Here is a 22,898-nt window from a genome sequence, read left to right as displayed (position 1 = left end):
AGCATTGTAGATGTCATCTGAGGAAAACCTTTCAAGAATATGAGAAAGCTTTTTGCACTGCCCCTGCTCAGCTGCTGGTTTGCCCACCGATGGTTTTTCCTCATGCTCTTTTTTGTAAGCAACACTGAAGCATTTCTTCCATCTAGTAAACAGACTGTCACTTGCCTTAAAATCATTCAATCCAAGTGAAGCAGCAAGCTGAAGGGCTTTTTCCTTGACTGCAGGTCCAGCATGCAGTGCTCGCTGCATTCTCTTCTCCTTGAACCATATAAAGAGAGCCTCGTCGACATCAGAGGCTTTTCCCTCATGCCCGTTCTTATGGCAGCTGTTTAACTGTCCAGCTTCGTATTTAGCCAAAAGCTTATCCTTCAGCTTCCACATTCCACATACAGTCGACTTGTGCAACTCCCACTTGACTGCAACTTGGTTTTGAGTAGTCCCCAGAGTTTGACAGTCTCAGATAATCTGTACTTTTTCTTTCAGTGAAAGACTTCTGGCATTCTGTCTGTTTTTGCCACAAAAAAAATGATGCAAGTAAATGGAGGATGTGACATCACAAATGTTGCTCTTATGCAGCGGCTATGTTGCTGTTACCAATTGGACAATTCATGGTAAGGAAAGTGATCCAAGGAGAAATTTAGCTCATAACCAGAGTTGCTCTTACAAGATGTTGCTACAAACAAGCATCTACTCTATTAGGATTTTCTATTAAAATTAGGGCTGTAGAAGGTTAACCGGTAAGCATTAGGCTTACCGTTAATGGGACATTAACCGTTAACGCAGCGGCTGGCCGCACCAGGTGGGACCCCGGCCTTGGCAGGACCCCAGTCCCTGCCACCCCGGAGCAGCCCACCACGAGAGCGACATCGGTTAACCAGTTAGATGATATTTGTGAAACCTAGACAGTGCTCCCACACAGCCACCATTTTTCAAAGTTTCAAATCTCAGCCTCACGTATTTTTTTTAAATAAAAATTAGGATTTGTAAATGGTGGTCAGTGTATATTTCCCTCCAACCATCTAAATCTATGTACCAGCCCAGAAACTACAGGAATAAAACCCAATGAAAATCCAAATCTGGATTCTGCATCATAATTAATATTCAATTAAAATCAAGTTAATGGAACCTTAAGGAAGACATGAAAAGCCTTCTTGCTTATTCACCTGTGGTAAGTAGAAAGCTTTCCCTGCCAACTGGTGGGGGTGTACCTCATTTTTTATCTAAAAATAAGGGTATGTTTCTCACTCTTGCAGTTGTGGAGACAGCCTTTCACATGTGCACTAATGCAGTGATGTCTTCCCAAGCCTGCAGACAGATACTCAACTATTGCACAGATTGCCCAAGCAGCAAAGAGCTGAAGAAGAGCTCTGTATAAGCTCGAAAGCTTGTCTCTCTCACCTAGTCTAATATGCTGGAACTAACAGGGCTATAACAACATTGCCTACTAATAAGACTCATCAGTTTCACAGATGCTATTTACATATAGGTAAAGAGAAACAGAGAATTATGACACTTCACTATTTTTGCTGCTTGGCTAAGCTATAAACAGGAGCAGAGGAAAACAGTATAGTTATGCACAGGGAAGGAAGATCAAAAAAGTGAAAATGACCTGAGGGACAGAATCAGACCCTCCTCATTGAAGCAACAGAATGGCAGACCATCCACACAAGTTTAGTCAGGCCTCTGGAGTGAGCCAGAAGAAAGCTCCTCTCTTTTGTGACACAGAGGCTCCTTACCAAAGGGTCCTCGATTATTGTCTGACCCCCTCCCATAATTTCCCTCAACTGTGAAAGGTGAAATTGATAAAAAAAAGCTTAAAAATATCAATATTACCCATCAAAATTATAAAAAAATAAAAACTAATTCTGCCAAGCCTTTTATCAGGAACCTATTATTAGGAGACAAGAAACTCAGCAGCCTCCCCAATCTCAGCAGTCTTAAAAGGATGGGTGTCTTCCAAGGCTTTGCTCCTGGATGTGATTCATAAGAAGTCCCACTCTTTCACAACAACCCCTATCTGTTAGGTGTCTAGTTAATTGTTCAAACTCGTATTTTAGGTATTTTTTAAAGTTCCATACAATCTTTTAATAAAATATTTTGCACTTATATATAAAATTCTTTCCTTCCTGTGCATGCAGGAGACCTATTCAGGTACCACTCCAAGATTGGAATGAACTCCCACAGGAAATAAGAGCCACCACACCCTTCACCACATTCAGCTCCAAGTTCAAGTTGCATTTCAACCTTACTTTTGCCAATATGAACACACAGCAAAAACTATAGTATTTATTTAAAATTTAAAAAACCTCCCACAATCTCCCCTTGAGAAGAGGAAAAAAAGAAAGAACTAAATGTGCCATATGCTAGCCATGTTCTGAAAAGCCCTAATCTAAAAAGGAACTTAGGTACTGTGATTCTGAGCAATGCAACGCCTAACTTTTAGGTTCCTAGAAAAATCACAGGAACACACTATGATCTACAAAGCCTGAGTTAGGTGCCTACGCTCCCTATACAAAGAATGGGGAGAGAAAGGCACTTCAGAATGAGGTCCATAAACACCACACTACTACGCTAGGTGGAGAGCCACCTAAGACAGCCTATTGAAGATGCTGAAGAGGGGGGGTGTCCTCCCTCTTGCCCCTCATAAAGCAATAGGTGCCTAAATCCAGGCCAAAGGGAGGAACATATTTCTGCTATCCACACCCAGGCACCCCTCTCCTAGAGTCAAGCAGCTTAGGCGTTCAAGTCGGTTTTTGTCAGAAGGAGTTAGACACCTGCCTGACTCCACACAATATGATACAGTGTGGGAGGGAGAGGCAGCAGAGGAGCCTACTTTATAAATTTTAGCCCAGTGATTAGAGCACTCACCTGATATGTAAGACTCAGGTTCAATTCCCCTCTCTGCCTGAGTGGGAGAAAGGACTTGAACAGGGGTGACCCCCTTCACAGGAGAGCGCTTTAACCACTGGGCTATGAGAGAGTGTGATGTGGGGCTCCCTACAGTCTCTCCTGTTGAAGTTGTTCCACTGTGGATAAATAATTAACGAGTCATTGGAGCAGGCAGACTGGACCTAGGTCTCACACTCCTAGGTGGGCTATAACCACTAGGCTATAGAATCACTCTCACTATATCTGGCCCAGTGACTCATTTATCCACAGTGGTACAGCCTCAGACAGAGATTGAGGGAGCCCCACCTAAGAGTATCCGATAGCCCAGTCGTTAGGGACTCTCCTTTCTCCCCATCAGGCAGAGGAGGAAACTGAACCTGGGTCACCAACATCCCAGAGAAGTGCTTTAACCAATATGCTAAAAGTTATAAAGTGGATTTCCCTGGGGCTTAGGCAGCAGATAGGGTTCTGAACACCTAAAGTGAGACAGCAGTGCACATGTCCTCAGGCAGAAACTTAGGCACCTAGGGAACTTTTATGCTGAAAACTTAGGCTCTGTGTGAGTTTAAGCAACTACTGGGTTACACAAGAATTTCATGGATCGCAGAGGAGCCCACAACTGGGAATTAGGTACCTAAGTATCTCTGTAAATCTCACCCTCAGATATTAGGGTAACGATGCTTGTATCTGAACCTGGACAGAACAGCATTAATTTAGATTCAAAATACCCTGCAAGATACGTAAGCAGTATCATCCCCTTTTACAGATGACACAGACAGATTAAGTGACTCGCCCAATGCCACACTATTCCAGGAATTATGGAAAAAACATGGCAATATTGCCAGTGGTTCAGACTAGAGTTCTCAAGTAGGTTCCATTGAAGGAAACACACAGGCAGTTATAGGTATCTCTAGCTCAATCCATCTTTGCTGTAGAATGAAAAAAAGGGTATTGGGTTTACCCTAGATCCTTTTGGTTTACTGCCCTCTAGTGTGCACTTTTCCATAATAAGAAGTTAGCACAACCAATTTAGTGTAGTTTTTCCAGCATATTCTTGTCCCTTGGATTTTTCCTCTATATTTTATCTGTTTAACAGCTAGCTCAATACAAGCAGCAGACCGACTATTTCTAAGCAAGCTCTCAATCTTCCCAGGACAAACTCCAATTCACATATCATAACATTAATCCACCCAAAGTTCAGTTTAAAAAGCAGGCCTTAACAGTTCTAGATTACTTTTTTCTATCACTGTATTTAAAGTCAACACTGGCTTTTTCTAAATATAGCTTTACTCATGATTGCTTAACTGACCCTACTTAGAAGAGCTCTGTGTAAGCTCGAAAGCTTGTCTCTCACCAACAGAAGTTGGTCCAATAGGAGACACTATCTCACCCACCTTGTCCCTGTGTAGTCCAGTGTCCTCTGCCCCCTCCCTCAGCTCCAGACTTCTTTTACAATTACTTTAACCACTCTACTATATTCCTATCCTAACAAAAAAACCTCCTTTAAGCACTCCGTACTTTTCCAGTTTCTGTCTCATCTGTCCCCTGTCCTTGAACACTAAGTTCCTTAGTTTCACTGTGTTACATTATCTTTCTCATGGATTGTCTGCAATCTGCAGTTTCCCTCCCCCATTCTTCTGAAGCTACTCACTAATCACCTGCTCCCTACTAAGTCAGAAAGCCTAAACTCTGTCCAAGGCCTAAACTCTGTCCACTGTCTTCAGCACAATCACTCCCCCTTTTCATATATTTGCTCTCCTCTGTAGGTTTTTGTGGTTCTGGGCTTGAACAGCTCCCCTTCTAGCTTCCCTAATGTTCCTTCATCATCTTATTTACTGGCTCCTCCTCCATCCTGCTTTCAATCATTGTCCCTCAGGTCTTCCTTCCTTGGTCCCTTTCTCTTCTCCCCAGCACCTATCACTTCGGCAACCTTTGGCACCCGGCCCCTGGCGGGCCAGGCCAGTTTGTTTACCTGCTGCGTCTGCAGGTTCGGCTGATCGGGGCTCCCACTGGCCACAGTTAGCCACTCCAGGTCAATGGGGGCTATGGGAAGCGGCGCAGGCTGAGCGACGTGCTGGCCGCTGCTTGGTCAGGAACAGCGAACTGCAGCCAGCGGGAGCCGCCATCGGCCAAACCTGTGGATGTGGCAGGTAAACATACCGTCCCGGCCCGTCAGCAGATTTCCCTGACAGACCATGTGCCAAAGGTTGCCGATCCCTGCTGTATAACCTAATCTATTCTCATGGATTCAATTACCACCCATATGACTTTCCCAACGCCCTGACTTCTCCCTCTGTTCAAGCCTACATTTACTTGTGATTGTCTTTCCGATCTCTTCTCAGTGTCCAGACTCCCAATGAAAGTATTTTCCAGTTGAAAATAGAGTTTGCTAGTTCTCACCCAAACCATTCTCTCCCAGTCCATTCTGTATCATTGTAGACAATTCCACAATCCCCTGTAATGCAGGTGTGCAGCGTTAGTGTCTAATTTCAACTCTATCTTCACCTTACCACATCACATCCAGTCCGTTCCTAAACTCCACCAGTCCTCCCACTCTCAAAAATCCAGCCCCTTTTGTCCATGCCTTAAAATCTTGGTATGTGTACTAGTTTTCTCTCAGTAAATACAACTTCCTCTCTGGACTCTCTGATTCTCACATTGCACTCCCCAAATTTAATATGATCTTCCACAACCACTGCTGTACTCACTACAAAAACTGCCTTTTGGCGACAAAACAGTGATAGCGTACACACTGCAATGTGACTTTTTTCGAAAAAACACCTAGTTTTGGCGACAAAAAACTTCCACCCTATGAGAGAGGCTTGTCTTTTCCCCTCCCTTTATTGTTGACAAACAGCCAGTGTAGACACCAGTTCCCCCCCCGATTTTATTGGCTTCCAGAAGGTGTCCCACAAGTCCCATGCTGCCACTCTGGTCAGTGGTTTGAACTCCGCTGCCCTGCAGCCAACCCGCCCCTCCCGTCCTTGCAAGCCCTGGGAATTTTAAATCTCATTTCCTGCTTGCTGGCTTCCCAGAGGAGCTTCCCAGGTGGCTTTCCAAGTCAGCAAGGCTGGATATCGCATCAAACGCGCTCCCACTTGGACCACCACTGAGTTGTTGGATCTGATCAGTATATGGGGAGAGGAGTCTGTTCAGTCAGAGCTGCAAGTGACCAGTAGGAATTGGGACACATATGGGCAAATTTCTGTAGGCTTGTGCGAAAAGGGCTATGATCAGGACATGCAGCAGTGCAGAGCGAAGACAAAGGAGCTGAGGCGGGCGAACCATAAGGCATGGGAGGCAAACCATCACTCTGGTGGTGCGCCTAAAACCAGCTGCTTCTATAAGGAGCTGAATGCTATCCTCAGTGGTGACCCCACCTCCATCGCAGATAGGCCCTTGGATACTTCGCAGGCAGCAGAAAGAGGGGGTAACCTGGAGGCTGAAAGTCTGGAAGAAGAAGCTGAGCTAGAAGAGGATCTGGTACTCCCAGCGGGGTCACCCGATGGGGCAGGCAGCCAGGAATTTTTCTCCACTCCAGAAGTGCTCAACAGGGAGCAAGAAGCAGATGAAACACTGGGTAAGTTGATGTGGTTTGTGTCGGGAATCAAAAAGTGTGAGGCAGGTAGTGTTTTCTGTGAGCTGGACATTACCCTGTATAGTTAATCTGCATAGCCAAGCAGGGTGTCGATGGATATCGAAACCTGCAGGGAATCCTCCATAGAGAGGCTCTGTACAGTTTCTGAGAGGTACTTGTTAATCCTCTGCCGCAGGTTCCAAGGGATTGTAGCCTTGTTAGTTCCCCCATTGTAGGGAACTGTACCATGCCATGTAGCAATAACCGGAGCTGGGACCAAGCAGCACATAACTGAGCTGCATATAGACCTGGGTGAAAGCTGCAAGCATTCAGTAGTTGTACCCTGGTTTCCCTGGTAACCCACAGCAGCAAGATGTCAGCCAGCAGGTTGGTCCCCTGTGAAAAAGTGTGAGATAATTTTAGAATGAGTTCCCTGCAAAGCTGCCCTGCAAGCCATGACCTTTTTGTCCGTACACACAACCACCTTCCCCCCACTTCCGACACTCACCGTGATTGGGGCATTCGCGGAGATGTGTGCCTGCCTAGAGTCTCAGAGAGAAAGTGATTTCTACTAGCAAAAGGCTCGTTACTAAAATGTTTCAATCATTTGCTGGAATGTAACAATGCCTCTTCTGTTCAGCACAGACCTTGAAGAACACCACGCACCCCTGCGGAGAGGCTTCGGCAGATAAGGAGGAACCCTAGGTGCAGCAAAGACGACATGTTCTGGGAGGTGCTGCAGCGTGATGAGAGACAGACCAGGGAAAGCAAAGAGTGCTGGGAAGCCAAAAGGCAGGATAGAAAAGAGAATGCTGCATTTGCTAGGCAAGTGACAGAGTGGATGATAAAAGTTATGAAGGATCAGACAGAGATGCTCAAGTCTTTGATACAGCTGCAGACTGAGCAGATCTGTTGTCAACTTCCACTGCAGCATATGCAGATGCATAATTCTTTGCCAAACTCCACCCCCTCTATGCCCACATGTTCCTTTTCACTTCACAGCACTCCTGAGTTTCCCCATCACTCCACCCCCTCTCACAGCTTGCACAATGATAACTGGAGCTACACAGTTGTAAGGTTTTACCCTTTTTAACAATAAATAAATGCTAAGGTATTTAATAGTACAGCGCTTTTATTCTGTGTTCTACAAAAGCGAATAGCAATCAATTCACTCTCAGAAACAGGCTTCTAAGGCATTTTGTTGCATGGATCTTGGGCCCCAAAATTGTACATGGATGCAACAGGGAAGCAACTCCAAAGAAGACATGTCTTACTGCCCCTCATTGTCAAAGTGGCTCCTCAAAGCCTCTCTGATGTTAATAACAGCCCTCTCGGCTCCTCTGACAGCCCTAGCATCTGGTTGTTCAAACTGTGCAGCCAAGTGCTCTGCCTCAGTGCTCCACACCTGAGCAAACATTTCACCCTCAAAGTCACACAGATTATGCACAGTGCAGCCCACGGCTATGACCATGGGAACATTATCCTCGGTAAGGTCTAGCCTACCATTGAGACACCTCCAGTGAGCTTTCAAACGGCCAAAGGCACATTTGATTACCTTGCAGCACCTGCTCAGGCTGTCAGAACGCTCTTTGCTGCTGTCCAGGTGCCCTGTGTAGGGTTTCATGAGCCAGGGCTGTAAGGGGTAAGCCGGGTCCCCCAGAATTACTATGGGCATTTCCACATCCCCCACTGTCATCTTGTGGTCTGGAAAGAAAGTCCCCACCTGCAGCTTTCTGTACAGGCCACTGTTCCTGGAGATGCGTGCATCAAGCACCTTTACAGACCACCCTGCATTGATGTCCGTAAAATGCCCCCGGTGATCCACACACTCCTGCAACACTATGGAGAAGAGTCTCTTCCTATTGATGTATTCAGAGGCAAGGTGGTCTGGCACTAAAATTGAATGCGTGTGCCATCAATCACCCTGCCACAGTTAGGGAAACCAATCTCTGCAAAACCATCCACTCTTTCATGCACATTTCCCAGAGTCACAATCCTCCGCAGCAGGATGGGATTTATTGCCCTGCACACTTGGAGTAATACAGCCCCAATGATTCCTAGTCCAAATTGATTTGTAACTGACTGGTAGCAGTCTGGAATTGCTGACTTACACACAGAGATTGCAACACGCTTCTCTACTGAAAGGGTAGCTCTCAATCTGGTGTCCTTGCACCGCAGGTCGGGGGACAGCTCAGCACATAGCTCCATGAAGGCTGCTTTACGCATCCTAATGTTCTGTACTCACTGGTCGTCATCCCACACCTGCATGACAATGTGATCCCACCCATCAGTGCTTGTTTCCCTAGCCCATAAGCGACAGTCTACTGTATGCAGCTGCTCTGTGAATGCACAAAGCACTGAGAAGTTGCTGCTGTCCATATCACACTCGGCTGCCTGCGATTCATCCTCTGTTAACTTTGTGAGTAACTCTGCAAGTAATTGTGCTGCCATGTGCAATGTCCTCATGACAGCCAACAGAGAATAGGAGAGAAGTGCGGGATCCATCCTCTCTCACTGCGGATGCTGGTGCGCACTACAAAAGAATGACAGTAGGAAAAACAGCATGAAAGAAAGCCAGAAAACATTGGACGGGTGGAACACAAAGTGGTACATGATGGTACATTTTGTAGACCCCAGGATGCGCCGCACTCCGTTTCCACATTACCACAACCCCTAGCGATAGATGGTGTCACCAGGCACTGTGGGATACTTACCCCCAGTCCATTGCTCTCGCTATCGACAAAGGTGCCCCGAATGTGGACACGATCTGTCAACAGAGGGAGCAACTGTAGACACATTTTGATGACTTTGCTTTTGTTGATTTTTCCTTGTCGACATTAGTTTCATCGACAAAACTTGCCAGTGTAGATAAGCCATAAGTGAAGACACTACCTACGCCAATGGGAGAGCCTCTCCTGTCAGGACAGGTATTCCACCGCCCCAAGAGGTGGTAGCTATGTCCACAGAAGACACCCTCCCGTCAACATAATATTGTCTATACGAGGGGTTAGGTTGCTATAACTACATCTCTGTAGGGTATGCGACCCATGAGCGACGTAGTTATACCCACATAAGTTGGTGTTGTAGACCAAGCCTTAATATATACAATATTAAACATCCAAAACTACAAGCATCAATAAGATGAGAGTCAGTACAAATCTATAAGACTTTTGACCTAATAATATATGGCTTCCATATCCAAATGCATAGCCATCTTTCATTGCTTATTTTGAAGCTAGAAGCAGAATTAAAAAGCCAGTGCTCTCAAACAGCCTCTCTTTCCGTTAAGATCCTACAGACTCCTTTAGTTTTGCATTACGTACACAGTGTACTCATTGGCTATCCATTCACCACTTCCTTGTTTTTCAGTTACCTTAATATGTTTTCTGGGACTCCTATAATCTCAGTCTAATTGTTTATTTGAACACAAACACTGCCTGTTTCCCCCTTGCTTATCTGTATGCATTCTAAAGTATAATTAAGAAAAAAGCCATGTCACATTTTCACACGATCATGAAGATGATAGTGAAACAAATTAAAGTAAAATGATTCACTTTTTTTCATACAAATTAGCAGACTGGGGAAGCAGAAAATGAGCTAACAAAAACTCTATGCCAACAAAGAAATTAGTAAGCAAACAAGTCAAACCACAAAGGCATAATAAAATGAACACAAGACAGAAATCAATACAAATCAGAGATTATATTTTGTCACACGTGGGGAGGAGGGGGAGAATAGCAGTGACTTATTTACAACTGTGATTTTTGATTTTATTTTAACAACAATGTGTAGGGCACCTTAGAGACTAACATTTATTTGAGCATAAGCTTTCATGAGCTACAGCTCACCTCATCGGACGCATTCAGTGGAAAATACAGTGGGGAGATTTATATATACAGAGAACATGAAACAATGGGTGTTACCATACACACTGTAACGAGAGTGATCCCTTAAGGTGAGCTATTACCAGCAGGAGAGCAGGGGGGAAAAAACCTTTTGTAGTGATAATCAAGGTAGGTCCCTGAATAGATATGTGGACGCAGTTGGCAATGGGCTTTGTTGAAAGGATAGGTGCCTGGGTTAGTGGTTCTGTTGTGTGGTTGCTGGTGAGTATTTGCTTCAAAAACAGACTCCAATGAGAGACTGCTGAATTGGAATTAATTTGCAAACTGAATACAATTAACTTAAGCTTGAATAAAGACTGGGAGTGGATGGGTCATTACACAAAGTAAAACTATTTCCCCATGTTTATTCCCCTCTCCCACCCCCCACTGTTCCTCAGACGTTCTTGTCAACTGCTGGAAATGGCCCACCTTGATTATTACTACAAAAGGTTCCCTCCCCCCCACCCCGCTGGTAATAGCTCACCTTAAGTGATCACTCTTGTTACAGTGTGTACGGTAACACCCATTGTTTCATGTTCTCTATGTATATAAATCTCCCCACTGTATTTTCCACTGAATACATCTGATGAAATGAGCTGTAGCTCACGAAAGCTTATGCTCAAATAAATTTGTTTGTCTCTAAGGTGCCACAAGTACTCCTTTTCTTTTTGTCAATAATTTTGTGTGCTTCAACAACTCTTCCCCCTTTGAGTTAACTGAGGATCTGAAGGGTTGCACAAGATCATTTCCAGCTGAACTGGACTAAAACCCAGGTTCTCTATCTGCTAAGGCCTAGACCCTGCAATTTATTCTAAATGTGTGAAATCCTATGAACACCCAAAGCATTGCTGAAATCAGTGTGAAAATTCTGTATCTATTATTATAAGAAACCCTCAAGATGACTTTGGTCTTGTCTTCACTGCAACAGTTAGCTCAAATTACTCCACCTGAGCTAGCTCAAGGGAGAGCAGGCACATCACACAACAATACTGGAGCTACACAGTGATTATATTCGGCTTGGTCCACACTACAGATGTATGTCAGTACAGTAGAACCTCAGGGTTACGAACTGATCAGTCAACTACACACTACATTTGGAACCGGAAGTACGCAATCAGGCAACCGCAGAGACAAGAAAAAAGCAAATACAGTACAGTACTGTGATAAATGTAAACTACCAAAAAAATAAACGGAAAGCAGTATTTTTCTTCTGCACAGTAATATTTCAAAGCTGTATTAAGTCAATGTTAAGTTGTCAACTTTTGAAAGAACAGCCATAAAGTTTTGTTCAGAATTACCAACATTTCAGAGTTACGAACAACCTCCATTCCTGAGGTGTTCGTAACTGAGGTTCTACTGTATAATTTGTGTCGCTCAGGGCTGTGGAAAATCCACACCCGAGTGACGTAGTTATACTGACTGAGCTCCTGGGCTTCTCCCATCAACACAGTTAATGCCTCTTGTGGAGGTGGAGAACCTATGTTAAGGGGAGAAGCTCTCTGTTGGTGTACGTGGTATTTTCACTAAGTACTACAGCGGCACTGCCGCAGTACTGTATGTGTAGACCCAAGCCCTCAATAGCAGAGAGTAGCTGAATCGCCACTGCATTACTAGGTCAATGAGCAGCAGTATTTGAGCTTCAATCCACACCCAATGAGGAGCCAACATGCTTAAGTTTAAAGCACCACTTTACTTAAGCTAGCAATTTGTGTGGGAACAGAAGTCAGGTTGAGGCAACATTCAAGTTATAACTTGTGCTTCCACTGCAGTAAGGCCCTATGCCAGAAAAATTTGAGAAACTAAGTATTTTATTTACTTTGTGCAGTTGGTAGCGCAGTCATTTTCATAGTTTCCCTGGTAGAATCAGCCAATTTGTTTGTGTGTGTCTTCCACAGAACAAAAGGGGATAGAAAACCTTTTTAAAGAAAGGAATATATAGTTGTAAAACCTCCAAAATTGGCAGTTGTGACGCCTCAGCAGGATTAAAACCTGAAACTACTTCCAGTTTGTACTAAACTTGCTAGATTTCAGGTTGATGCTGTCCCTTTAATAATTCAGTTTAAAATACACCCCAAACCAACTGTTAACATATTACTCCAGAATTTATTTTCTGGATTTAAAATATCAGAATGGTTTTAGGATTATGCCCTTCTTCCGCAGAAACTAATGAAGGTTATCTGAGAGAAAGGAGTCTCTGCAATACTTGCCTTCAAAGGCCACTAAAGGATATTTCCGCCCAAAACGTTTCAATGAGACAAGGTTTGTAAGGTAATATTTTTATTGGACCAACTTCTGTCGGTGAAAGAGACAAGCTATCAAGCTACATGGAGACTTCAAGAAGAGCTCTGTATAGCTCAAACACTTGTCTCTTTCACCAGTGGAACCTGACCCAATAAAAGATATTACCTCCCACTTTGTTGCTCTAATATTCTGGGACCAACACTGAACATGAGGTTTTGAGGAACTGACATTGACAATAGCAACACCTTCAGTTCCACAGATTCAAAACAAAAATATAATTAAAGCATTAGTCTATTAACAAAGATATCCTCTTGCTGTTACAGTCAAGTTTGTTGTTTTGCAAGTACCTAATCTCATGATAAAATAATAAAGCAAGTAAGAGAAGCACCTCACCTTAATGCTTGCCCTTATTGTTGTGGAATACTGTAGTGTTTTAAAGCGGTTATCCTCCTTAAAAAACTCCTCTCAAAACTCTCTTTTGCCATGATGCCTGCTGGCATGCCAAGATCACTGCCTATTATGCTAACCAATAGTGTCTCATTGTTTCCTAGTACTCCCCTACACATCATCCGTCCCTATCCACCTGTTAGCTCTTGTTTTATATGTAGACTGTAAGCTCTGTGGCAGGGAGTGTCTTTTTGTTCTGTGTTTGTGCAGTGCCTAGCACAACTGGGTCCTGGTCCACCACCGGGGCTCCTAGGGTTGCCAACCCTCCCTGTTTCGCCGGGAGTCTCCCGGAATTGGGTTCTATCTTCTGGAAGCTACTGAAACCAAACTGGGAGACTTTAGGTTGCTAAAAGTACAGCGGCGCAGCAGGGCTAAGGCAGGCTCCCTGCCTGCCCTGGCTCTGCGACGCTCCCATAAGCAGCCGGCACATCCCTCTGTCCCCTGGAGGGGGCAGAAGGGTCTTCGCACATTGCCCCCTCCCCAAGCACCGACTGCGCAGCACCCATTGGCGGGGAACTGCGGCCAAGGGGAGCTGCAGGGGCAGTGCCTGCAGGCAGGGGCAGCACACGAAGTCCTCTGACCCCCACTCCCATGGGCTGCAAGGACGTGCCAGCCGCTTCCGGGAGTGGCACCAGGCGAGGGCAGACAGGGAGCCTACCTTAGCCCCGCTGCGCTGCCGACCAGGAGCTGCCAGAAGTAGGTGCCGCCCAGCCGGAGTCTGCACCCCTCACCCCCTCCTGTACCCCAACCCCCTGCCCCAGCCCTGAGCCCCCTCCCAGAACCAACCTCTCCCCCAAACCCCTATTCCAACCCTAAGCCCTCTCCAGCAACCCAACTCCCTGCCCCAGCCCTGAGCCCCCTCCCACACCCAAACTCCCTCCCAGAGCCCACACCCCCTCCAGCACCCCAACTCCCTGCTCAAGTCCCATTAAAGTGAATGAGAGTGGGGGAGACCAAGCGAGGGGGATGGAGTGAGCAGGGCACAGCCTTAGAGAAGGGGTGCAGCAGGAGGTAGGGCGAGGGTGTTTGGGTTTGTGTGATTAGACAGTTGGCAACCCTCGGAGCTCCTAGGTGATAAAATGATACAGCAATTAACAGAAATAACACTAACAATGGCCTCAGCAGGGGGACACGCATGCAGGTGGGTGGCGAGGCTAAGCCTCCCAAAACCCAGGCCCTAGCCCCACCCTCACTCCCCTTCTCCCCTGAAGCCGGAGAAAGCTCATCTCCAGCCAGAAGTCTGGGGCTCGCAGGTCCGTGGCAGCTCGGCCTCTGGGGGTGGGGGGGGGGGGGGACGACCTTGTTCAAAAGGGGGGGGCTGGCCTGGGTGTGTGCGCGCATGCATGACCCATGACAGCATCCCACGGTTAGTGAACCTGTAACCCACTCCTGCAGAGGAAGGTGAACGACACGTTCGACGTTGCTCAGGGCCCGGCAGACGCCGCTACGGCCTCGGCTCCGCTGCTGTTCCCCCGGGTTCCCCAGACCACACGCCAGCCCTCCCGGCACGCGGGCGGCAAGGGCGGAGCCGGCAGGGGAGGCGCGGCGGTTACTTACAGCTCTGGTCTCGTACAGCACCAGCTTTTGCACGCAGCGGATAATCGGCGACGCCGCCCCCGCGGGCATGGCGATAGCGGGGTGGGCTCCGGGCCCGCGCCACGGCAAGGGGGGGGAGGAGGAATAGAATTGGGACGGGGACGGGGACAGACGTTTAACGGGCGGGGAATGGACGGGTTCCCGTAGCGAGCCTCGCCCCCCGGATGGGGCTGTGGAGCCGCTCGGGGGGCTCCAGCGTCAGGGAGAGCGGCAGAGGGTCCCGGCCTCTGGGGCAATAGCCGCCGGGGAAGGGCCGGGTGAGACCAGAGGCGGGTTAGAAGCTCAGCGGGCGTACACAGACCCTGCGGGGAGAGGGCGCTCCCGGTCACCACCCCACCGCTAGGAACCGGAAGCGAGGCTGTCACAGCGCGCAGGCGCGGCCCCGGAGAGCGCATAGGCCTACCGCGCCCCCGTGACCCCGTCACGTGACGGAATGAGATCGAAGCCTTGGCAGCCCTCTCAGCTGTTGGTGCCAGTGGGTTGCGGCTGTGAAGCGGGCTCCTGCCTGTCAGAGGGAAGCGATGAAAATTGAGGCGCAGACACCGGGCTGCCGCTGGGGGAGAGGGTGTCACTGCCTACGTAGGGGCAGTTCCCCATTCCCCCACGGACGGGGTGCTTCTCCCCGCCGCATTACCGCTGGGGACTGCTGCGACCTCCACAACACCACGCTCAGGGGCTGGTTTCCCGCCCGGTGCTACTCTCACATTCACCGCTACAGAAAGACCCTGCGCCTGTAATTCTCTCCATAGCGGTTAGGCGCGCGCGCCGCCACCCACTTTAAAAATCTGTCCCTTGCACGCGCGCGGGGACCGCGGCTCGCACGCTGATTGGGCACGGGGCGCGCTCAGTTTCGAAGCGGAGAGCAGCAGGCGTGGGGCGGGGCTCACTGGTTGCCACGGGTTACGAGGCTACACAAATCCGTGCCGGGCAGTGAGCAGGGGTCCCGGCGCTTGGGAGGTGGAGGGGCCATTCCGTGCCTGTCCCGCGCAGCGTAAGTGATGCCGCCCCAGCCAGCACCCCCGCCCCAGCCTCCCTTCCCCCTCTCGGCGCCCCCCGCACCCCGGGCTGCGCGAGGTGTGGCGCTGGGCACAGGCCTTACGGGCGCTGCGCCAGAGGGTCCCCTTCCCCCCCAGTCACCGACAGAGCCTGAGCTGCCCTGAGCGTCTGTGGCAATGCCCCGTGCGGACCCCGCCGCCCTGTCCCCACGGAGGGGCCGAGTCCGCCCCCAACGGCCCCAAGCCAGCCGCGTGACACCCCGCCCCGCGCCTGACTCCGCCGGGAGCTTGGTTCGTGATTCCCAGATCCTTAGTCCAAGGCCAACGTGTTTTAGAAATGTATCCGCGCGGGAGAGAAAATGTTTAGAAACGTCATCAAATTAATGTGTTAAAACTTCAGTGAGCGATGGCTTAATTATTTATTAATTAACTCAATCAAATTAGGAGCTGGTTGTACAAGATTTCTCGGGCCACCCCAAGTGACCATCAGCCTGTTTTGAAGGAGGTGGGACAAGTCACTCCTGACAGAAAGCCTCATCCGATTTTGTGATAACCCCGCCCCACCCTGCAGTGGGATGATTCAGTTAATGTATAGGCAAAACAAACCAGACTATTTTCTCCCCAACTCCTTTGTTTCCTGAGGAGCTGTGCTATATTAACAACAAAGAATCAAACAAACTGCATTTCCCTTGCTAGAAGAGAAAACACAAATCCAGGTTGATGCCTTGTGGTATCTTGGTATAGCAGCCTACCCATCCAGCTACTTGTCTGCTTACTTCCTGTGGGGTTTGCAGTCTCTGACCCTGCCATGTAACCTTCCATTGTACAAGTAGAGGAGAAAGCTAGAGTGGAGTTTGCTGGAGGCACTGTGGTGAGTGCACCTCCTCATAAGACTCTTCAAAGGAGGATGTGAGACCTGTTGCAGGATTGGAGTGAGCTGGGACCTGTAGGAAGATCATAGGGGAGGAGCAGAGATTTGTTTAACCTTGTGTACTATCAATAGTTCAGTTGACATTGATGGGCTACTCATTGTGTGTAAAATTAAGCATGTAGTATAGACATAGCCTAAGTCTTTGCAGGATCATGGCCCAATTCTGGAGGCAGAGAGTGAATCTGTAAGGATACTGAATACCGTAACATAAGGGAAAGCCGGGAGAAGAAAGGGGCAGTTGGATCTTGTTTGAGGATCAAAGAGAAACTCCAGGACACAGCCCAAGATCAGAGTTGCCAGACCTCAATGCTCTGCTAATGACACCATGCAGAAACTGGAGACCCCCAGATGACCTGATCCTGACTGGCCATCAAGAAAAGTTTATCTGACAGAACAAGGAGTAATGGTCTCAATTGCAGTGGGGGAGGTTTAGGTTGGATCTTAGGAAAAACTTTTTCACTAGGAGGGCGGTGAAGCACTGGAATGAGTTACCTAGGGAGGTGGTGGAATCTCCTTAGAGGTTTTTAAGGTCAGGCTTGACAAAGCCCTGGCTGGGATGATTTAGTTGGGGTCGGTCCTGCTTTGCGCAGGGGGTTGGACTAGATGACCTCCTGAGGTCCCTTTCAACCCTGATATTCTATGATTCATGTTGTGAGTCAGGGATTGAAAAAGAGGAAGTCTATCAAAATCTGAAAAGAGGAAAAGGGGTGCCATTTCAGATTGGGGGGGGGGACTTTAACCCTGATTCCAGGGCTACTTAGGCATCTAAAAACTAGTTTTTTGCAGATAATGGGGAGGGGCACAACCAAAAATGATACTCAAAGGGGTGGGCTCAGCTCAAAAAGTTTGAAATCTCAGGGTGCAGGAAGGGGCTAAGTAGGTGCTATGTGCAGAGAGGGAGGTAGCTTCGGGTGCAGGCAGGGAGTAGCTAGGGGCTGGGAGGGGTCTAGCTCAAGATGCTGGAAGGGGCTGTATCAGAGAGGGTGCTGCTGGTGTGGGAGCCAGCATGTGCTCAGACTCTAGTTGGCACAGTGAGGGCTGCTCAGTGGGCCTAGGGCAAGGGACACACTCTGCCAGCCCTGGTACATGGGGAGGAGGAGGACACCCCAACATCAGCCCCCACCTGCCTCTGCGCAGCAGTTCAGAAGGCAGGTTCCCAGTCCCAAACAGCATGGCCAGTGGTGGCTCTACGACGATGGGAGGCGGTGGGTGCACAGCAGCAGCTGCAGACAGCAGTGAAGCAGGGGGAGAAGAGGCAGCATCTTCCCTCCTGCTGCAAACTTCACCCAATTGTGGTACAAAACTTGGAGGATAGGTGCCCCCCGCCCCTTAAATGGCACCCCTATAATGGGCTTAATGAAGGTTCTGATCATATATTTTTCTGAAGTTGTTCCCCCCCGGCCCCGCATTGTATATGCTCAATAGTTGTATTTGCCTCTGTCATTATCCATTGTTTACTAACATGATCAATTGTTATTCACTATGTTTTCTGTCTGCACAGTCATATGTAAACCATTATTCCTGGTGTTATATAAATAACGGTTTATTTTTTTCCTAATTTAGACTATTTTGTTTATGGCTTCACCAGAGAAAAAACAAGATTATCCCTTTGTAGATATATTTGATGAAGATGAAGCTGAAAAATCCTTTCTGTTGTCTAAACCTACATGCTTAATTATCCTTGGAAAGCCAGTAAGACATCCAATTTCTATATTTTAATATGAACATCTCATAGAAATTATTTTCCCTCAAATAGATTTGGTAAAGGTTTTACATTTTCTTTTTAAAAAATTAGCTTAATAATACAGTCAAAGCCACTCTAGGGCCTAATGTTGCATTTTTTTTTCATTCCAAAACAACTGTTGGGGTAAATAAGAATTTTAGGAATGAAGGATGAGGAGCCTAAATCCTGCATGGTGCTGAACGCCTTTTGCTTTCATTAAAACCAGTAGGAATTGAGGACACTCTTTGCAGTGGCACCTGCTGGCTCATTAAATGGACACAGATAATCAGGAAAACTGCTTTAATAAGATAAACTTAAGGGAATAGGGTTTTTTTTCTATTATATAGCATGAGTGCTCTGTTATCTTAATATGATGATAACAATTGCTCAGCCTGTTTTGGTAGGGTTTGTTTTTGGGGGGCCTAATTGACTTGTTACAATTGTCAGTTACAATTAGAGGTGTTAGTATTGTGATTAAAGGTCACAGATTTCTCCAAGATTTTCCTCTGCTTTTCACAATGGCAGCCAATATGTTTGTTTTTATGTTCATCACATTTTAATATTTAAAACATATGATGAATTACAAATTAAAACAAATATCAGTAATAGACAAAACTTTCAATTGAATAAACTGAGTTACAGAAACATATAATAATATTGAATACTATTTAGATCTTCTTTGTTTAAATAAAACTGCCCTTTAATTGGGAAGAACTGGAATCCACCAAGACATCCTGACTGAGAGGCTTGTATTGTTTTGTTGTAATTTAAGGGCTTCACTTTTTCCTTAAAGATTATGTGGCCCATTGACTAAGACTATTTAATTAGAAAGTTGCAAGTACTTGTGTGTACCGTATATATTTTTCGTTTATGTAATTCACTGATAGAGCAGCTATCACCGTATTACAAGGCACTTCTTTTAAAGGTAAGAATAAAATTCCACGGAAGCAAACAAAAGCTAAGCCAAATAAACACATTTTCAGCGTGCTCAGACTCAGGCTAGGTCTACGCTAGAAACTTTTGTCAGGATAATAGTACCCTATCAGCTAGGGTGTGATTACTTACAGTACTATACTAGTAAAAAGCTCTAGTATAGACAGTTATAGGCCTATTTTGTTCAGGGAATTGATATGTTATACTAGAAGAATAACTCTTTTGCTGATATAAGCTGTGCCTCCACTAGTGGGTGTTTGCCAGTAGAGCTATCCCATCAAACCCTTTCTAGGGTAGGCAAAGCCTCAGTTGGAACTGAGTATGGGTTTTTGGCCAGATTGGCAAGCTCCACCATGGTTTAGGTGGTCTCACTGGCCTGTATCTGCTCATTATCGGGACTTTCCTTTCTATGTGAGGAAACCTGCATGGCACTATTAAGGTGTTCATGCCTTGAAACAGAAAGACTAGGATCGGATAACATAGCAGGGGTCCGATAGGTCCCCCTACGATTTTAAGGGGTATTTTATCAGAAGAAGTGGAGTTAGTGGAGCAACCTGAAGAGTTGGATCCCTACGCTGGGGAGATAACCTCTCTAGAGGAAAGCGTAGGGTTGATTTCAGCTTCATCGCCATCAGAAAATGTTGTGTTGTCGATGAGTTAGTAGACAGGATGACAAAGGCATTGGACATTCCTTTGGTTCCCATTGAGGTATCCTCACACCCTGTATTTGACATTTTAGGAGCAACTATTAGATAAGTGGTTACACTTCTGTTGGATGGGTTATTGCAACCACCTAAGTTGATTTGTGCAACACCTTCATCAGCTCAGCCTATGTACAAAAAAAGCTGATAAATTGTACCACTTTCCCTGTGTGGGTCTTTCAGATGGTTTCACACACACCTCTCCTCAAATTCATTAGTGATGGAAGCTGCATTTCATAGATCTAAGAGCACTCATTCCACTCCTTCTTGGATATGTTTGGGAGAAAAATCTTTTTGTCTCTAGGTATGCGAGTGGCAAATTATCAAATTATTTCCCTGAGGAACATAGGAGATTATTGAATGCTCTTTTAATGAAAGGGTGAAGTGTGGCCAAGCATAAACTGAGTTCAGCTGTCAATTCATCAGATGTTTCAGCCACGGCAAAAGCTTCAGCTGTTTCTTTGAGGCATCAAGTCTGGTTGAGATCAGTGGGTCTTCCTCATGAGATGAGGATGAGAACTGAAGATCTCTCATTTAAAGGATACTGTTTATTTAGGGTAAAGACTGATAGGTTTTAGAGAAAATGAAAAATGTAAAATCTGTGGCTAGATCTGCTCGTGTTTTTCAGCCAACAAAAAGGTTGTCATCTGTTCCACTATTTAGATATCAGAGACAGTACCTACCATCTTCATCTGCATCTTACTTCTACCAAAGGAGGAATTATTATCAGCCCCAGAATCAGAGGTCAGCATCAGCAGCAGTGGAAGAGGTCCTTCAAACCTTGCAGCAAAGGGAAATCTCTGGCTTTATCTTTTTCTGGGCTTCAGGCGAGGTCTCAGCTTTGACATGATGACAGAGGAGCTACAGCCAACTCTGATACTTGTACTGTTCCATTCAGGAATCACCTGTCCCACTTTTACCACCAATGACAGTCTATAAACAGCAGACAGATGGATTCTATATATTATTTCAAGTGGTTGCTCAGTACAGTTCAAGATCTTTTCTTTTCCAACCCTCTCCCCCTACCCTTTATCCCCTTTCAGGGATTCATAGCATAAGGACCTTTTGAGAGCAAAGTTTCTCTCTCTTCTGAAATCAGGAGCAATATTAGAGATGCCTCACAAGTACAAGAGGGAAGGGGGGGTTATTTACATTTCTTCCTGATTCTGAAAAATGATGCGGGGGTCTCTGTCCCATCTTGAATCTCAGAAAATTACATTGGTTTTGAAAGAGGTTTCATTTCCGTACCTCTGTACCTCTATTATCCCCTCCCTTTCTCTCCAGGAATTGTTTGCAGTTCTGGATCAAAAGGGTATGTATTTCTGTATTTCGGTAAGGCCATCTCATCAGAAATACAGTAACTGCATTTTACGGTAGGAAAGGAATATTTCCAGTACATGGTCCTACTGTTTGGTCTGTCCACTGTGCCGAGGGCTTTTTCACAGTGCCTATCTGCAGAAGCAGCATATCTTAGAAAACAAGGGATTTTCGTATGCTCCTATCTAGATAATTGGTTATAAAAGAAAGCACTATCAAAAGAGAAGATTTTTTCTAGATGTAAATAAATTGGGAAAAATCATTTCTATGTCCAATGTAGAGGATCCCTTTTATAGGGACTGCATTGGACTCAGTTGTAGGCAAAGACTTTATTCTGGAAGATAAGTTTACAAAAATATGGTTGTCTAAACCTCTGCTCCATCATTCTCCGGAGCAGACTATATCCTTCTTTCTAGTGATAATGGGATCAATCAATTGTTATCATCAATCACATTGGTAATCCCAGATGTTTGTCTCCAAATAAGAGTGTTGTAATACTGGTTGTCAAGAATTACAAAGCGAGGTGTAAAAAGAAAAGGAGTACTTGTGGCACCTTAGAGACTAACCAATTTATTTGAGCATAAGCTTTCGTGAGCTACAGCTCACTTCATCGGATGCATGCAGTGGAAAATACAGTGGGGAGATTTTATATACATAGAGAACATGAAACAATGGGTGTTACCATACACACTGTAACGAGAGTGATCACTTAAGGTGAGCTATTACCAGCAGGAGAGTGGGGGACGGGGGGAACCTTTTGTAGTGATAATCAAGGTGGGTCATTTCCAGCAGTTGACAAGAACATGTGAGGAACAGTGGGGGGGGGGTGGAATAAACATGGGGAAATAGTTTTACTTTGTGTAATGACCCATCCACTCCTAGTCTTTATTCAAGCCTAAGTTAATTGTATCCAGTTTGCAAATTAATTCCAATTCAGCAGTCTCTCATTGGATTCTGTTTTTGAAGTTTTTTTATTGAAGAATTGCCACTTTTAGGTCTGTAATCGAGTGACCAAAGAGATTGAAGTGTTCTCTGACTGGTTTTTGAATAATTCTTGACGTCTGATTTGTGGCCATTTATTCTTTTACGTAGAGACTGTTCAGTTTGGCCAATGTACATGGCAGGGGGGCATTGCTGGCACATGATGGCATATATCACATTGGTAGATATGCAGGTGAACGAGCCTCTGATAGTGTGGCTGATGTGATTAGGCCCTATGATGGTGTCCCTTGAATAGATATGTGGACAGAGTTGGCAACGGGCTTTGTTGCAAGGATAGGTTCCTAGGTTAGTGTGGTGTGTGGCTGCTCGTGTGTGGTGTGTGGCTGCTGGTGAGTATTTGCTTCAGGTTGGGGGGTTGTCTGTAAGCAAGGACTGGCCTGTCTCCCAAGATCTGTGAGAGTGATGGGTCATCCTTCTGGATAGGTTGTAGATCCTTGATGATGCGTTGGAGAGGTTTTAGTTGGGGGCTGAAGGTGATGGCTAGTGGCGTTCTGTTATTTTCTTTGTTGGGCCTGCCCTGTAGTAGGTAACTTCTGGGAACTCTTCTGGCTCTGTCAATCTGTTTCTTCACTTCAGCAGGTGTGTACTGTAGTTGTAAGAATGCTTGATAGAGATCTTGTAGGTGTTTGTCTCTGTGTGCAGGGTTGGAGCAAATGCGGTTG

The 22,898-nt window shown here is 46.2% G+C and overlaps 2 protein-coding genes across 7 annotated transcripts in view; one reads left to right on the top strand and one right to left on the bottom strand.

Moving 5' to 3' along the window:
• FIG4 (FIG4 phosphoinositide 5-phosphatase) overlaps nt 1-15,011 on the bottom strand; it is a 161,106-nt gene extending 146,095 nt beyond the window's left edge. For 3 of the 4 annotated variants that reach the window (XM_037894614.2, XM_037894612.2, XM_037894613.2), the window contains exon 1: nt 14,596-15,006. In XM_037894614.2, coding sequence (XP_037750542.1) covers nt 14,596-14,664 — 69 coding nt within the window. In that variant the 5' untranslated portion in view covers nt 14,665-15,006. Of the gene's footprint in view, nt 1-14,595 lie in introns of all 4 variants that reach the window. The other variant, XM_037894611.2, reaches the window with a different exon arrangement.
• The window catches only part of AK9 (adenylate kinase 9), a 226,282-nt gene continuing 218,380 nt past the window's right edge, over nt 14,997-22,898 (top strand). For all 3 annotated transcript variants that reach the window (XM_043542772.1, XM_043542770.1, XM_043542773.1), the window contains exons 1-2: nt 14,997-15,625; nt 18,124-18,252. In XM_043542772.1, the coding sequence (XP_043398707.1) occupies nt 18,136-18,252 (117 nt within the window). In that variant the 5' untranslated portion in view covers nt 14,997-15,625; nt 18,124-18,135. The remainder of the gene's footprint in view (nt 15,626-18,123; nt 18,253-22,898) is intronic.

The sequence above is a fragment of the Chelonia mydas genome, chromosome 3, assembly GCF_015237465.2.
Source record: "Chelonia mydas isolate rCheMyd1 chromosome 3, rCheMyd1.pri.v2, whole genome shotgun sequence".
NCBI classification, from domain to species: domain Eukaryota; kingdom Metazoa; phylum Chordata; order Testudines; family Cheloniidae; genus Chelonia; species Chelonia mydas.
The sequence above is the reverse complement of the archived record's forward strand: the minus strand, read 5'-3'. Positions and strand labels throughout refer to the sequence as shown.